The sequence below is a fragment of the Acartia tonsa genome, chromosome 5 (assembly GCF_053477335.1).
Source record: "Acartia tonsa isolate MP-2025a chromosome 5, ASM5347733v1, whole genome shotgun sequence".
NCBI classification, from domain to species: Eukaryota; Metazoa; Arthropoda; class Copepoda; order Calanoida; family Acartiidae; genus Acartia; species Acartia tonsa.
The window spans coordinates 28093898-28111597 of record NC_137264.1 but is presented as its reverse complement, the minus strand read 5'-3'; the positions used below and the strand labels follow the sequence as shown (position 1 = coordinate 28111597).

The following is a 17700-nucleotide window of genomic DNA, read 5'->3' as shown; positions in this document are numbered from 1 at the left end:
TTGTACGTAATATAAAAACAATAAAGGGATATAACTTAGACTTAGATTTTAAGTTTTCTTCACTCAAAAAGGTTTGCATTAAAACTAAATCTATTTAAGGTAAAACAATATTATATGCATCCGATATAGGAGAGTTGTAACAAAAAAACCTAAATTAATCATCACTCCCATGTCATATCATGGGCTATCAAGGGACAAAAATACAAAATAAAATCTGTAAAAAGATGTTAAATGCACCTCTGATACGAAAAAAAATATTTTTAGTAATAAAGAATATTTAAACGTTATTGTGTTAGTATTTCAAATATATAAACGCAATTCTGTTTTTATATTGTACAGTTTTCGTTTAATGTTAGTTTAAAACACACAATTTTATTAGTTTTTTTGTTTCGATTGGTTAAAACTTTTAAGAAAACGCACACAATTAATTACTTTTCATCTTCGTCATCAATGCTCGAAGAGAGATCATCCTCAAAAGGATTCTTATCAGCAGCAGCGTCAGCTGTAGCAGTATCATCAAAAGGATTTTTAGGAGCGCTAGAATTATCCCGCGTAGTGCTAGAATAGTAAGTGCTGGTCGAGGATTTTTTTCTCTCGGGCTGCGCATTTTCTACTTCTGGTATTTGAAGCTCTGCTGGGTTTTCTACTAGCATACTTGCCCTGGTACAATTCAAGATAAACTTTTTTAGTGATATAGTTCCATTAATCAGTTCTACTTTCCCTAAAATGGCCTAGCGAGCACAGAACCCCTCCAGCCACATTTCTGAAGTTTTTTTTCTTCAAGCTCAACACCTGAGGAGGCTTAAACCCTGTACCCAATAAAACCTTTAAAGCTTTTTTTCTTTGAACTATGTTCCCAAAGACGGATAATATTAATAATACTGCATAATTTAAAGCAATTTAAAAAAAAAATGCCAAGAAAATAATTGAAGATAACGAGGACAATAGCATCTATAGAAGCGCAGCCTAGATTCTACATAACACTTGGGAGTGTCAGTTTAGACAAATAAGTTACCTATTGGTTGGAGGTTGATCATGATTGTTGGTGGAATTAGGTTTGGGTGCACCGTTGGCCGCCTTCTTTGTACCTCCACTCTTCACTGCGTTGTACTCCTAGGGGAGAAATATATTTAAAACTTGCGCATCGTCTTAAACATCAACATTTGTAATAATACTACGATATAACATTACGAGACTACTTTGGTTTAAAAATATGCTTTACAGAGATGGAGTTTTTATAAAACCTTTTACTTTTGTTAAGACTATATAGTCATAAAATCGTTTTTGTGCCATTTGAAATCAAATTAGACTTTATTTTGGCAAAATCACTACAAAACCTATAAAAAATCTATTATTAAACGTTAACAACCGACAAACGGACATTTAAACCATAGAGTAGCATGCTATATCAATATTAAATAATGAAAAAAATATCAATTTTACATTACAAAAAAAAAACTATCTTTACTTTAACTTTATAAAATAAAACAAAAATACTCCAAAAAGGAAAAAAAACTGAAAATCCAAGTATGTACATGTAAATCAAAACAAAACTAAAAGGGAAACATATTTATATGTAACAAATGACAACCAAACTAACATGCAGTTTTTATACTTTTTTGTAATTGTACCTTTATATCAAATGTTGAAGTATTCCTAAATATGTGTTAATATTTGATTTTGCATCTTACAAAGGTCAGACTCCTACCCAAATTGACCAATATTTTGAATAATTAAAAGTGATAACGTAGCTCGAATTTTCAACAACAAAAAGGACTACTTCGTATAAAATAATATTGCAACTGGATCTATTATGCTGTGCTTACCATGTACTTATATGTTTGTTTTTATTTTATATGCTTTTAATTTATAGGGTTGGGCCGGATACTTTTTTGGCCGGATACCGGATATCCGGCTGATTTCAAATGCCGGATATCCGGTAACCGGCCGGATATCCGGCCAACGCCGGATATCCGGCAAATATCCGGTTATCCGGCCAAATTACCGGATAACCGGCCAAATTACCAGATATTAAAGTAGTAAAAAAAAATTTCTTCAAAAATCTTATATAAAGAGGGAGGTCATTTTCTAGTAAATCCCGTAAAGGTGTGTGTTATAAGGCCTAAAAATAGTAGTAGAACGATAAGGTGCTCTATATATTAGTATTCCCTATTGAATAGAACAATAGGGAAGAATTTTTTTTTTTTTTTTGATAACTGTACCTGGAATATCTAAAAAAAATAAGAAATTGCTATCAAACGCTTTGTTTGGCTCAAACTGACAAAAACTTTAAAAAAATAAAATTATAATAAATCAACCTGTAAAGAATGCCTTCTTCCTTTGTTTAATGGTATAGATTGTTCTTAACCTTTACCTTGTACCTATAGAAAACATTATTATTATAATTATATTTTTTTTTAATTTTTGTCAGTTTGAGCCAAACAAAGCGTTTGATAGAAATTTCGTATTTTTTAAAGATATTCCAGGTACGGTTATCAAAAAAAAAAAAAAAATTCTCTATTGTTCTATTCAATAGGGAATACAAATATATAGAGCACCTTATCGTTCTACTACTATTTTTAGGCCTTATAACACACACCTTTACGGGATTTACTAGAAAATGACCTCCCTCTTTACATAAAGTTAAACTTATTCAGAAAAAATGTTCTTCTAGCTTCAATAATAAGAAAATTATAGCCATTTAAGATTTTAAAAAGCAGAGATTTTTGGTGTAAAGTATAAAAAATTATAGAGCCGGATATCCGGCCGGATATTGAAAATGGCCGGATATCCAGCCCAACCCTACTTTTAAATTATTTACTTTAATAATAAAATAAATAATAAATAAAATAATAAAATTGTAAAAAGAGAATTATCCAAAAATAAAGAATTAAATGGGTTGACAAATCTAATATATAAAAATAATTAATTTTTTCTTTTCTCTAAATACAAGAACTTTTTCTAAAGGATTGGAATACTTTCTCTATTGAAACTACAATAAAGTTTGGGCTCATTGCAATGTATTTAATTGCATAATCTCATATGTGATAATAGGTAATTTAATTACACTAAATATAGTGTAGGTACTATTGTACAACTTTACCCTGGCTGCAGCCAAAGTATATTCTCCTGATTTTCTCTTCAGTTTGGCCAATATTTTCTGTTCGTAACAACGAATATGCTGCTTGAAAATATACTTTTTTAAGATAAAAATCATTTGGCCGTATTACATTTTAGGGCTAAAAAGCTAGGTATAAAGTAGTTTTAGAACGAACATTAGTTTGGGGGGTTAAATCTATCTATCAAGTTGTATTAGTTTCATGACAAGATCTAAGTTCGAACCAGCAACCATTATTAATATCCTTTCAGCCATGTATAAGTCTTAACACGCGAGAAGAAATACCATTTATGAAAATAAGTACATACAAAAGCCATGTATTTTTTATACTTCTTCAAATTCGATCAATTTCGATAAATTTTCAAAAGATTCAAACCGGTTCTTAACTATATTAAAAATATCTAGAATAGTTTATGAAAACGTTGAAAGACCAGGGAAATTCATTTCAGTATCCCAATTCAATTTTCTATGAAATATAATTAAAGTTAAGATATATTGATGTAATAATCCTAATTATCCCCGAAAATTGTGGCCGGTGTCACACTTACTGGTAAATCATCGCACACAGATCTCTGGTTGATCAAGGTTATGTTACCATCCGGAATATTTGTCATCTTCTTGTGTTTGGCCGCTATCTCTCTAAACTCCTCAGTGTATTCCTGTCATCCAAGTAATAAAAAAATAACTTAAAAGTTAACACAAAACAAAAATGAATGGACAAAAATAATTTTCTGGCATGAAAAAAAGACAAGCAACAGAAACGATTCTAAATAATGATTATGAAAAAAACAAAAGGAACATTTCAAATATCTAATTTCTCCTTCAGTCGATAATATATTTTTTTTGTAGAAAAATAGTTTTTTATTTAGATGATATGTGAGAAAAAAAACATGAAATCTGTATTTTATAATTATCAAAATATAGAAAAAATCGCTATTAGTAAGGTTTAAAACAGATGTAATTTTCTTACCAAAATGATTAAGTATTGAGAAATGGCTTTTTAATACATTTGTATTCTTGATTAAAAAAGGAATAATAACATTAAAGCAAAGCAGTTCTATTAAAAAACCAGTGACTATATTTCCGTTAAATTTGAAGAATATCTGTACTGTACAATTTTGTAATGATAATTCAGGTCCAAATTGTTTGTCCTTTATAGGGAAGCTTAACAAATGCTTTAGAGTGGATTATAGCTACTTTTAACATCCCTGCCTTCCCCTGGAGACTAGGGGTGCAGTAACTAGTTATTTTCATAAAATCTAATAGCAATAAGGAGATATAATAAACATATTTTAAAAACATCTGCAAATTCTTCAATACTTTAAATCAAACTTTATTATCTTTGACGTTTGAACGTATGTAATACAGATTAGAATGATAGAAAAGCTTCGCTTTCAATACAAATATCAAAACAATATAAAAAAGCCTTTTCTGTAAATACTATTAGAATGCTTAGAACGATTATTATGTTTCATGCAATATTATTAATCATATCATGCAAAATTCGAAATGGAAAACAAAACAAAATTAATATGTATGTACATATGATCTTTGTCTTTAAAAATATTTAAAAGGACTACTCTTGAAAGACAAGTATAGAGCTAACACAGTGGCTTATTTTATAAAGAGATGCAAAGTGTTTGACTAATTAACCCGAGCCTTTATTACTGTATATAATGCAAAGAGTATATATTTCTATTGCAATTTCGTCAAACACCTTTCTAAAGTCAAAGGCACACAAAATATTCATGTTAAAAATCATAGTTATGGTTGCTGTAAGATACTTTACATCTCATTAATGGATATTTCCCCTTACTTTATTTAAATAGCATATCTTTTTAAACTCTTTCAAAAATAGTCCTTAAAAAATAACAAATTTGTTAAGTTTTATAATTTTATGCTGCTGACCTCAAATTGTGGCCATGCCATGGCCATGTTAACTCCGTGTGTGTTGGACCACCACCTCAAGTCCTTCTCGTGGTCCGCGTTGTTCACAGTATGATAAAATTCTTCATATATTGATGGAAGCCTTCAACAAAATATGGTCGTTAGGATCAATTCAATGTTTAAATGCTATTTTCTTTAATTGATAAAAGTAAAAGTATTTCTTTCTGTCTGTTTGTTCGTATCCAAGGATCTGACTACCCGCTGGACAAACATGGTTCTCCTATACAGTGAAGCATCTCAAAGGTCAGGAATGAATTATAGATATCATGGGGGAGGCCCTGGGGGGTACCTCAAACTTTACAAAAAAAAATCGTAAAGGATAACCCCCTTCCTCAAGTACCCCTAGAGGCCTCTAGTGGATTAGACATAATATAGGGTATAACGATGTCCGCTTAAGATCTTGCTAATCGCTGGACCAATTGAGTTAGAATAATAACAAATATAAGAGCCACCACCTTTGGAGATGATTGTAAAATTCAGGATATTAACCTAAACCTTAAAATGGGTGTAGCCTCAAATAGTTGGGCAACAGCCAATTGGTTAAAATAACTTACTGAGGATCTTGTGAAATATCTAAGCATTTGTGTATGGAGAAGAGGGTTTCTTTAAATGTTTGTAATCTCTGCGCTTCTTTGCGTTGACACCTCTCAAATACTTCCGTCATATCCTAAAATTTAAAGTATTAGTTACCTAATTAATAAGGAGAGTTCCCTTAAGGGTAGTTAACACTTTCAGCTATCAAAAATAGTGTAGGATCTAGTTTATAATTAGATATTTCATGTGTACTGTGTAAAAAAGTATCAAATAGTACAAATAAAGGAAGACAATCTATGAATTCTATTTGTACTTCAAATTATGTTATAAAGCAATAAATATTTACCTAGACTACGAAATAAGAATATAAGGAGTGGGGACAAAACACCTAATTTAAAAATACCTAATTTAAAAATGCCTAATTTTATAAATGTCTAATGTGACAAAACATCTAATTTATAAATACCTAATTTAAAAATGTCTAATTTAAAAATACCTAATTTTAAAAATGCCTAATGTGACAAAACACCTAACTTTAAAAATGCCTAATTTTATAAACACCTAAGTATAAATGCCTAAGTTTAAAAATACCTAATTTTAAAATACCTAATCTAAAAAAACCTAATTTCAAGTATATCTTAAAACTGTTGTTAAATATATTAAACCGGCGGCTATGCCCCATAGAGGCCTCTAGGGGCGATTGCGGTGCGGAGGGGAATTCAATTAAGTCTTTGGGGGAAAAGGGGGGATTGAGGGTTCATGACCCCCCCCCCCCTCCAGAATTTCAAAGGTTGAAGGACAAGGAAACAAATGAATATAAATTTTTTTTTGATTTCTTCCCTAACCTAAGAAGCTGTAGCATCCCTTTTTTTTATTGGGGGGTGATAGTTAATCATCCCCCATTTTCGTTCTAGTTTGATAAAGAAAGATTGAAGAAATATTAAAAAACGGAGGGGGGGGGAATTTTTTTCAACGGGTGATTTCTCATTGGAAGGTGTTGGTAACCTCCCCAAAACCTTCCCAACCTTATATAAACCACTAGCGGCTTCGCCCCTAGCCTCTAGGGGCTTCGCCCTATATAGTTTTGGGAAGTCAACCCTCCTTAATAGAAATATTCAAAAAAATATTCTTTGTTTAATTACTTTGTGATAAAATTAAACCCAGGTTGTGCGCTTTATGCACAAAAATTTTAATTTGTACAAATTAAACCCAGGTTGTTTGCCGTATACAAAAAAATTTCAATTCGTAAAAATTAGACCTAGGTTGTTCGCATCACAAAAATTAAAATTAAAAAAAATATATTTTTATTTTTTTTTGGGAGGGGGGGGATTCATGGGGGCTTTGCCCCATGTTGCAGTGGGGTTCCCCCACCCCAATTACTGTTTTTTGTTTACAAAAATTTAAAAAAAGAAAAATTTTGGAAGTGGGGATTTTTTATTTTTGGGGGGGTTGGAGTGTCCCACCTCCCAAGAAAATAGCTTAAAACCACCAGAGGACCAGTAGGTATATTCCCAGAAGGGTAGAGCCCAATTTGATCAGCAGTTACTGAGATTTTACAAAAAATGTAAAAAAAAAAATTTTGGGGGTTGGATTTTTTTATTTTTTGGGGGGTTGGGGGTGTCTCACCCCCCAAGAAAATAGCCTAAAACCACCACAGGATCAGTAGGTATATTCCCTGAAGAGTAGAATCCGATCGGTTGAGTGGTTACCGAGATCTTAAGGGACAGACAGACAGACGGACAGACAGACGGACAGACGGTCAGACGGACAGACATCAAGCTACTTTGTATTATAGATTGTAAAAATGCAGGGGAGTCTAAGCTTTTTTTTTTGGGGGGGGGGGGGTAAAATTTTTTTAAGGGAGGGGGGGTAATTAGTTTTTTGGGGTGTAAAATGGCGCACGAAGCATGCTGCAATTTCCCCCCCCCCAAAAAAAATTTTTACCAAAATTTTTTATTAAATATTTAGTATTTAAATGCGCGCGAAGCACACAAACATTTTTTTTGTTAGAGATTTTTTATTTGGGGGGGGGGGGCGGCGGTATTTACCCCCCCCAAAAAAAAAAAATTGATTGTGGGGTGTAAATACCCCCTCCTAAATGGTTGGGGTAAATTTTAAAGGGGAGGGGGGGGGGTTAAAATGAAAAAAAATTTGGGGGTGCCTACGACACACCCAAATTCGTTTGGGGGGGGGGGGGTAATCCCCACTTTACCCCCCCCCCCCCCTTGGACGTCTATGTAAAAATGAACCATATTAGTTCATCGACTAGCAAGATCCTTTAGCAATAACAATCAGCCAATTGGATTAATGTTATCAAAATTTTAGGTATTTTAGTGAAAATATTTGATATTTTAGAATTAGGCATTTCTAAATTAGGCGTTTAGATAGTTTAAAATTAGGTATTTTTAAATTAGGCATTTTTAAAATTAGACATTTTTAAAATTAGGTATTTTTAGTTAGGCATTTTTAGTTAGGCGTTTTTAAATTAGGCATTTATAAATTAGGTGTTTTAAAATTAGGTGTTTTTAACATTAGGTATTTTTAAACTTAGGTGTTTTTAGTTAGGCATTTTTAAATTAGGTGTTTTGTCCCCACTCCGAATATAAAACTACTAAGGTGTTAATCTTTAGACTATAAAAGAGCATTTGATAGATATATTTTTTTTTCAATAAGTATAAACAAGAATTGGGATAATCTCAAATTTTATTCAGGCAACGAGTAAAAACATTTATAATTAATTAATGTAAATTTTACCTCCATATATCTGGAATTATAATTATTGATATCTAATAATGCAAGTTCATAATCTTCTTTAGTTTTCTTAACAGATGTGGCACATTTAGACACTTTGTCCTGCAGCTTCCGAACCTGAAATAAGTTTTAAAAATCAATTTCATAAAAACTTTATCTTAATTTAAACAAGCAAAATATTTCTTATACCAATTTTGTGGCAAAAAAGATTAAAATCCCCTCTTTTTATGGGGTTTCTTCAATAAAAATACACAAACACAACCCTTCTTAAAAATTTTACAGTTTTCTAGCAATGGCAAATAAAGATATTTTGAACAATTTCGCTTGTTTTTTTTAGCTTTATTCATCTGACCAAACACTTTACAACATTTACTAAATCTATATTTAAACATTAAATTAAATTTTGATAAGTAAAACCAACAAAAATTTATCACTTAAGACTTATGATTGTGAAGTATGTTAGAATCTATCCTGTCTTTCTGTTTAAAGGGGGGGGGGCGAAAGTGACACTTTTTGAAACCAAAACTAAAAGTCAAAGGAACTCAACTAAAAAAAGTGTTACAGGTCTGACATTTTGCATGGCAGTTGCTTTATAGGGATACAATATGGAACTGTGAAAAAACGGCGGCGCAACCGCCGAAAACCGCCGAGAAAAGGCAACAAAAATTACGGCGGTTTTCGGCGGTTGCGCCGCCGTTTCTTCACAGTTCCATATTGTACCCCTATAAAGCAACTGCCATGCAAAATCTCAGACCTGTAACCCTTTTTTTAGTTCAGTTTCTTTGTTGACTCTTAGTTTTGGTTTCAAAAAGTGTCACTTTCGCCCCCCCCCTTTAAACAGTTGATTACAGTAAACACCTTACATAGGACAGTTAAGCTACAGTTAGGTGTAATGTTCTTACAGTAACTTCAGAGGATCAAGACACATATACAGAAAGACATGGATCTCGTACAAACTTCATTACTCCTTTCCAATGGGGTTGTTTTTTATTTCTATATCTGATAAACGGTTAAAAAACACGTAAGGCCATACCTTTAAGTATGACCCAAGTCACTAACATCATAACTATTGCAGACTTTTGTCTGGAAGTTCTAACTCTACTTAGCAATGAGTTTTGGGTCAGGACCATCTAATCTTTGTATTAATATCGCGCATCAGACATAGCAGCAGTAAGTATGTCTCTGGTTTTGACGCGGGTTAGGCTGAGATTCGAATTTCCCAACATGAAAACACTAAGTCAACAAAAAATCTATTTATAAAGGAGGGGGTTTTTAATGCAACCATCTCGTAATCAATGATTAAATGGCACTTAGAATTCGAATTTCGATCTGAAATTGTGCATGAATAATCCTTGGTAGGTCTATTTTCCCTAAATCGAGCAAAAACTAGGAAAAGTAACGGCTAACGGCTAGCGGCTTAGCCGTTTTCCCATTTTTTTGCTATCTTAATAGCATATTAGTCACGAAACCTATCTCCACATAATACTTTATCTCGCCCAAAAACCTTATCAAACGGTCCTAGCCGGTAGCTGTTGGTACTAGAAATTTAAAAAGCTGTTATTGCTATCATTTAACATGAATTAAACCAAAAATATGTTTTAAAAAGTTGATTTCTACGTAATTAATGATGAATTTGCCCTGAAAATAGGCAAAAAACGGCTAAACGGCTGAGTCACCAGCCGTTACTTTTCCAACTTTTTGTTCGATTTAGGGAAAATAGACCTACCAAGGATTATTCATGCGCAATTTCAGATCGAAATTCGAATTCTAAGTGCCATTTAATCATTGATTACGAGATGGTTGCATTAAAAAACCCCCCCTTACTAATCAAGTGCGTTTAAATAAAAAGTGCTTTATATAATGTGCTGTTCTAACATATATTTAATAATTATGTATGATTTGTTTTATAATATAAAAAAAAATGTTTTTTATGATAATTAATTTTATAATATTCAGGAAGTAGGTAAAGATATCATCTTTAGAAAGAAAAGTACTTTATTTTCCAAAGCAAAAGTGAGGAAAATGCAGTTATTTATACTATGAAAAGTATATCCAACTTCTTTTAACTCATATTTCTTGAATCTAATTAAATTTTTATTTAGTTTGGATAGTGGGATAATCTTGAATTATTATCTCTTCTAAGGACATTCTTTTATTACAGCAAAGCCATTTTACTGCAGGAAATTTGATGAATGCAATTTTAGCTGTGATGCAACAACATACTGTTGAGGAGATGTGGTGCAAAAAAATTTATCAAAACTTTTTAGAAGGAAAATCTCTAACCAAAGCCTGGAAAAAGAAATCATTCATTAATCAACAAAGTCATTTATTCTTTTAAAAAGGGTTAATATATAGTGCAAGATATAAAGGTTAGGGAAGTGAAAAGAAGAAAGGGATGTAGATTTATCAATCAATTCATTAAATATAAATGAATAACCCAAATTACTACCTGGCCCCTGCCTTGGGGACCTTTTTAGTCTGCTAATAATATGCTTTCTGCTCTTTTGTAGTGACTTATCTGATTTAATAAATTAATATTGACGACGATATTGGCTGAAATTCAAAGACCAATCGAAATGTCGGTATAGGGTCCACTGGGTGGGGACATTCAGCTTTTTAACCCTTCCCCCTCTATTGTTTTACCCTAACGATTAATCAAACCCTAAACTTCATCTTTTTTCTTGATAATTGTGCTATGTGATAGGTTGTGATATGTTTATCTAATAATAATCTAAACAGTATTAAGTGCTCAAATTCTAGGTGCATAAGTATTTTGTTGAATGAGTACATAATATAGCAAGAACAAATACGTTCAAAGATAAATTCAAATGTTAAACTATAATAATAGATGGAAGATCAAACAAAATTTGGAAGGTTTGGTAATGTAAAAAAATCACTTTACAATTTGTCTTTGATTGAAAATTAGACAAGAAAGTTAAGGATAGTATAGTCTGGTTTAATTACTTACTCTGACGGACATACACGGACAGACTTTATTTATTAAAAATACATATATAAATATGTCAATTAAAAATGTTAGAAAGGACGCAACATGTACCTTAGGAATTATTTAATTTATACAAGCGGATGCGCCACTAGTATCTAAGAGCGCCATATCCAGAAATCGAAGAGTATGAGAAAATAGTCTTAAACCTACCCAAGACTTATATTTAGTCTCGCTCGGTTCAGTGGTTAGCGAGATCTGAATCGACAAACAAAACACCTTACTACTTTAAATATAATGAAGTTGACAAAACAAGAATAAGGTGCAACATTAAAGCTTTCTATGCAATATTCAATATTATGGGTAGATTAGAAATAAATAGTTTTAGATTAGAGGGTTGTTTGTAACACAAGATAATGTATGATCAAAGAAGCATGGGTACATTGAAACATAAAACATAAGGCGGATAAAACACAATGTTGTCATGTAAGGTTAGGGAAGACAAAACAAGGATGTTATGTGAACAAAGAAGCATGGACATGTTGTACATTATCAGACCTGCCAGTCCCTGGAAAGCACCAGGCTGCGGGGATCCAGTGAGTGACAGAAAAGTTCCAGTTTCTAAGGATACAAAACCATAAGCATTGCACCATGCTTTTTAGAACAAGAGACAGTATAAATATTTATTTGAAAATTTGGGATAGACTTAACCTGAAATGTAAATATTTTATATGAAAGTATGAAAGAGGGGGGGGGGATTATATGATTTTTTACCAGCTTTTTTTAAATTACACATAAAATTAAGATAAATCAATCATTTGTAATAGGGTTTTAAAAAAATGCCTACTTATTTAATCAAAAATTGTCGGAATTTTTTTTATCTCCTAAGATGTATTTTTTTTGTCTACATTCCAACGGAATCGTTCCTATCTCATATTAGACATCAGTTGATCACCAGAGCTGGATCTTTAAATCGTTTAGAGGTGCGCTGAATCGGGGCGATCCAGTTCAGCGCACCACTGGATTATTAGATATCAATCTTTAAATCGAAATGGCATGGGCGAATCAGCGCGCCCAGTTGCGTGGTACTGGCGCGGCAATGGTACTTATCGCAAAACCGGGGTGAACTGTATAAATAAATAAATATTTTTTTTAATTAGTTTAATATTTTATTGCAAAACTATCGTGAAAACATTTTTATAGTTATTTTTAAAATAAAAAAATATATATTGTTTTATATAAAATACCGTACTAACCCCGCCTAAGTAATAAAGTTGTCCCGGCTTGTACGGATATTGTATTGAGTGTCGCCAGCTAGTTCACCTCTGAATCGCCCCGATTCAGAGCACCCCTAAAACGATTTAAAGATCCAGCTCAGTGTAATTTTGACCAAATTGGTGGAAATGTTAGAACTTAAGAAATAACTCAATACAAACATGACAAAACATAATAAAAATAAGCAATTAAATCATTCAAAACCAAACATTGAAATAGTATATGTACATTTTTGAGATTTAGTGTAAGTGTTTAATTAGAAAGAAAGACACTTTGAAAGCGAGAAAAAGATATACCCATTATCCCTAATGTCATGAAATTGCAGTAAATGCAACTTTACAATATGTTTGTTGTTACATATATTTTCATTTGTATGAAGCGTACCTACTCCACAGTTCATGTATAATATATATGTATAAATTATGTTGGTTGGTATGTCAGTATTGTCCATATCAAAGTCCCCAAATCAGTGTATTAAAAAGGAAAAGATTCATAGAAAATGGCAGGTGAACAGACAAAAGACTTTTAGGAATATTCTGGCGTTTTAGGTTTGAAATTAACCTTTGATTCTCCTGCAGCATTGTATCTCTAGGGGACTTCTGGATAAGGAAATAGTTTGTTTGATATTCGTCCTGATCAATATTTTAATATAAATCAGTCCAATGTACCCGTTTATCCCAACAAAGCTTTATTTCTTCGCCTATAGGACTGCTACAATGAAGCATGCGCGTCCTTGTTAATGCTTCAAATTATGTAAATTCTGACACGACATTGGAAACACAACAAAAATAATTGTGTTACGTTTTTAGAATTATGTTTATTCAAAACATCCAAAATAGATAAAAAAAAAACTTGAACTGAATACTTAGGTACATTTATAAAATTTATTATATCCTAATTTTTAAATAATTTCTGTCTATTTTGATAAAGATAATCATTTGATCAGAAAGAAAATATTTGAAAACTGTGTAAAATATGTTGTAGAAAGTACACTTCATGTAAAGATTTGTCCCATAAATCACAAGAATTATAATAATCAGCATAAAAACGGACAAAAGCATTTAAGGGGCAGTCCTATAGCACATTTTAATTCCAACTTTGTAGGCTTTGTAAGAACATATTTAATATTATGTTTATTTGCAATTTTGTTGATGACATAACTAGTATTTTGTCAAAAAAAATCATGGGAAATGAAAATTATCATGGAAAATAACACTTAGGTAGGTAATTTTTTTTATTGTTTTTTTTTGTTGAAAATATGATAAAAACGGCTAAGATAAGCTGTATAGTGTGACAGACAGACAAACAAAATTATTATAGAAAATTGTTTTAGGGGCCCGTGGTATAACATTACAAATGATGATTTTTAATTGTAAAGGTAAATCTTATGAAACATAACTTAACTACTTTTTGTTCAGAAGAAGCTAGAGTCATTTTAGATTAAAGAAACAGTAGGTAAATTTCCGTTCAATTGTATAATAAGTAATTTGTTAATACATATTTATACTCTTCGGATCATTTTATCAATTACTCTTCAAATTAATGTGAGTGAGTCAGCTGAAACTATATGTACCTGGTCTTGTGAGAGCGAGCTATCTGAGTTTGCATTCTTTTCTTGGTTTATAGCTGTCCTCTCGTTTTTACATGCGGTGTGGTGGTCTGTTTTGGCTTTGTTCACCTAAATAAGTAGAAAATATAAATTGTTATTGTATTCACTAAACTGACCTCATGTAAAGAGATGATAAACTACTTTTGTATGTCTGACAAATAATCTGATCTTACTCGAGATTATGATCGTGTCGTACTTAATTTCATCCTATTGAATGAAACCGTAGATAAATCTAGAAAGTCGGGCTAAAAAATAGATGGAAAGCTATATATATATAAACAAAGTATGTCCCTCTGTCTATTCGGATAAAGCTTAAAATATCACTAACCGCTGGACCGATTGGTCTCTGGTCTTCAAAAAATATATCTACAGGCTAAATCCAAGGTTTTGGGCTACTTCTTTTGGGGAGTGACACCAACCTCCCAAAAAAATTATAGGGATATTGTTTTTTAACTAAAGAATTTCAGTGAAAAATAAGTGTGAGGGTTTATCACCACTTAGCCTCCTCTTATATTTGTTGTATAAAAAAACTTTATATGATTTTTGTTTTAAAAAGTATGTTATTGACAGGACGTTAGATGAATAAATAAATTGGTATAGAAGCTAAGCTTTATAGAATACGTTGTGCGTGATTTAAACTGCTTACCTTATCTAATAATTTTGCCCAAGGTTTCTGCGCTTTTCTAAACTGTTCTTCTAGCTCTTTCTTTTCTTTTAACTGCAACAAAACAAAAGTAAAGATATTAAATTCATATCAGTCTGTAAATTCTGGCTTTTTGTGCGTTTTCTCTACTTAAGCGCTTCCTGTGCATAAATTGAAATGATTGAAAATGCATTGTTGTATATCAGACTCGGTCCAAATTATTTTTTTTAATGTTTATATTTTTATGAATGTTTTATTTATCTATTTCCTGAAATAATCGAAAATAAGTAGCTCTTTATTACAAGTTGGGAAATGTCGATGATAGTTTCATTTTTATTCCTCCTCAAAACTATTTGCAGGCTATCAAAGGCAGATTTCATACATTATCAATATCTTATTTATAAGAATCATTATTGTACATTGAGTTCTATCTATTCAATATGTATTTTTAAAATGTTTATCCTTGTTCATTAAAATCTCGCAAAATACATAATTGCATTGGGCCAAATTTTCCCTATAAATGCAGAGAACAAAATTTTGCAAAAAAATTGGGTTCGACAGATTAGGAGAGGCACAAGTATCATGGAAAACAAATTAGTGAAACAGAGATTAAAAACGATTTTTTGATATTATGCTATAACAAGAAATAAATATAATGCACTTGAGGAATGGGATATTAGCAGAATCCTTCACTTTAACATAAAATTGTTTTTTGACCTATAACATATGAAAATATTAAACTTTGTTTATCATCTACCATTCAACTATCAGAATAATTAACCCTGTTCTAATGTTTGATAATTCTAGATGTGAAAAGTTCATTTTATTTCACACTTTCCACCTAATGGATTAATATTTTTCAAAAACCCACTTTTAAATGGCCATAAAAAAATAAATTAAGTGAACGTGATATCTCAGTGTGTAGTGATAGCCCTGTCTTTTCAGGTCAGCGATTTATTAGAACTTTGGGTGTTTTAGGTTTTATTTTAACGGGGAATAGACAGATTAAGTAATTTCGAACAAGGAGAGGGGGTATCTTTTACAAATCCCCAAGCTTATAAATCTTACATTTTTTAAAGATTACCCATCACATACCACAACAGTAAAAGCAGATATTATAAAATGGACATATTTTCAAGTCGGCAAAAAATAGTTTTTACTTTCAATAATTTCCTTCCTATAAAGAGGTTTTATCATAGGGCCAAGACAAAATAAAATAGAAAATGAGGATAATTTATCCTATACCCTTTGCCAACTTAATCATAGTTTTCATTTTTATTTAAAACCACAGATAAGAGGAATGTTTAGGTAACTTAATTTCTACTTCTCAATCACATTTGAACTATAAAAAAAGAGGAGTTATCACTCAAAGTGCCTTTTTGAGCACAAATAACCCCCTTCCCACTTATTTTTGAAACTTCTTGAAAATAAGGGGCGGGGGAGGAATGATAGATTTTTTGTTTTTGTTTTGTTTATTGCTTTTGGTTAGGTTAGGTAATTACAATTTAAAAAAGCCCTTCAGGGTTAGGGCACAGCAGGTATGGGACCGAAGGAACCTCCTTATTTTCAATTTATTTCTAAAATAAGGAGAGTTGAGTGCTTGACATAACTTTGTGGGAAAGACCCGAAAAAGATAACTTATATGTAGGATAAAAGTGTTATTTTTTGTTTCTTTTAAATTACTGCTTTTATTCTACATCCTTTTACTATGATTCAAATCAAAGAAAATTTGTTCAAATAGCTTAATGATACATAATAGCCATAGCCAAAGTCATAGTTTTTAAAGGTTTAGAAAAATAGCTCAAATAAAGAAATCAACAATTAAAATTAAGATTTTTTATTATGTTTTCTATGTGACGCCTCTTCCCTTTGAATTTTGCAAGTAAAAAAAGGCCCCTCTTTAATTAATCACTAGCGACTACGCCCCCTTTAGGCCACTAGGGGCACTTGAATTCCATAACCCAATTTTTTATTCTAGATTTTAAAAAAAGGGAAATGGGTCAAACAAATGTTTTTTTTTTTGGGGGGGGGGGGGCTGGGTGTTATAATTTCTTTCCAGAAGCGATTTCTCTTGAGAGGGTGACATGATGGTACCCTCCACCTAAATAGTTATAACCTTCCCAGGACTTACGGATAGAAGTAAAACAAACCTGCATCATTGTTCTGTGATAATTATCCTTCTGCCAGTTCTTTATAGAGTTCACCACCTCGTTTAATAGATTGTCTTTCAACCTACAAATATAAAAAAAATGAGTCAATAAATAAGAACACTTTTCATATTAACAAGAATGGCAATTGACAACATTAATAAATAGGAAAGCATAAAAATAGAAATAGAAATACGTACAAGGTGAAATAGAAAAAGCTGATGTCTTAACAAAGGATAATTTATTGGGAAGAAAAAATCCTTTCAAAAGTATTTTTAACATCATGCATCATGACTAGTCAAACCGATGGACAAGATAAATTACATGTTTGATGTTCATTATTATAGAGAATAAAAAAATAACCGTATATCTTGAATAGCAACGGAGAAAATTAAAATTCCTCCATAGCGATAGAATTATAGAGAAGTACTCAACAAATCTTATATTTTTCTTATTTATTAAACAACAAAGACACAATTATCTTTTTTACATACAATCCTTCTATAGTACTCGCATGTATTTGAAATAATTTTTATTTAGATTTGATATAATTTATCTTCTCTTAATATATATCTCATTTACTGTTGCTTAAAACATCGAAGAATCATATTTCAAAGAAAATTAATAATTACGTTTTTATTGACTGATTTTGCGTAGTTACTTTATTCTCTGCATTGCGTATTATATCTACATGAATTTTTATTGTAGGCAATGCTACTCTATAACAGGAGT

The 17700-nt window shown here is 31.4% G+C and overlaps 1 protein-coding gene across 8 annotated transcripts in view; it reads right to left on the bottom strand.

Moving 5' to 3' along the window:
* Positions 1–17700, bottom strand: part of Synd (protein kinase C and casein kinase substrate in neurons protein Synd) — a 44465-nt gene that overhangs the window by 5600 nt on the left and 21165 nt on the right. For 2 of the 8 annotated variants that reach the window (XM_080161151.1, XM_080161150.1), the window contains 9 exons: positions 16972–17053; positions 14825–14896; positions 14143–14247; positions 8354–8467; positions 5620–5732; positions 5027–5147; positions 3667–3777; positions 1016–1113; positions 433–660 (listed from right to left, as the gene is read on the bottom strand). In XM_080161151.1, coding sequence (XP_080017277.1) covers positions 433–660; positions 1016–1113; positions 3667–3777; positions 5027–5147; positions 5620–5732; positions 8354–8467; positions 14143–14247; positions 14825–14896; positions 16972–17053 — 1044 coding nt within the window. The remainder of the gene's footprint in view (positions 1–432; positions 661–1015; positions 1114–3666; positions 3778–5026; positions 5148–5619; positions 5733–8353; positions 8468–14142; positions 14248–14824; positions 14897–16971; positions 17054–17700) is intronic. The other 6 variants (XM_080161155.1, XM_080161154.1, XM_080161153.1 and 3 more) reach the window with 3 other exon arrangements.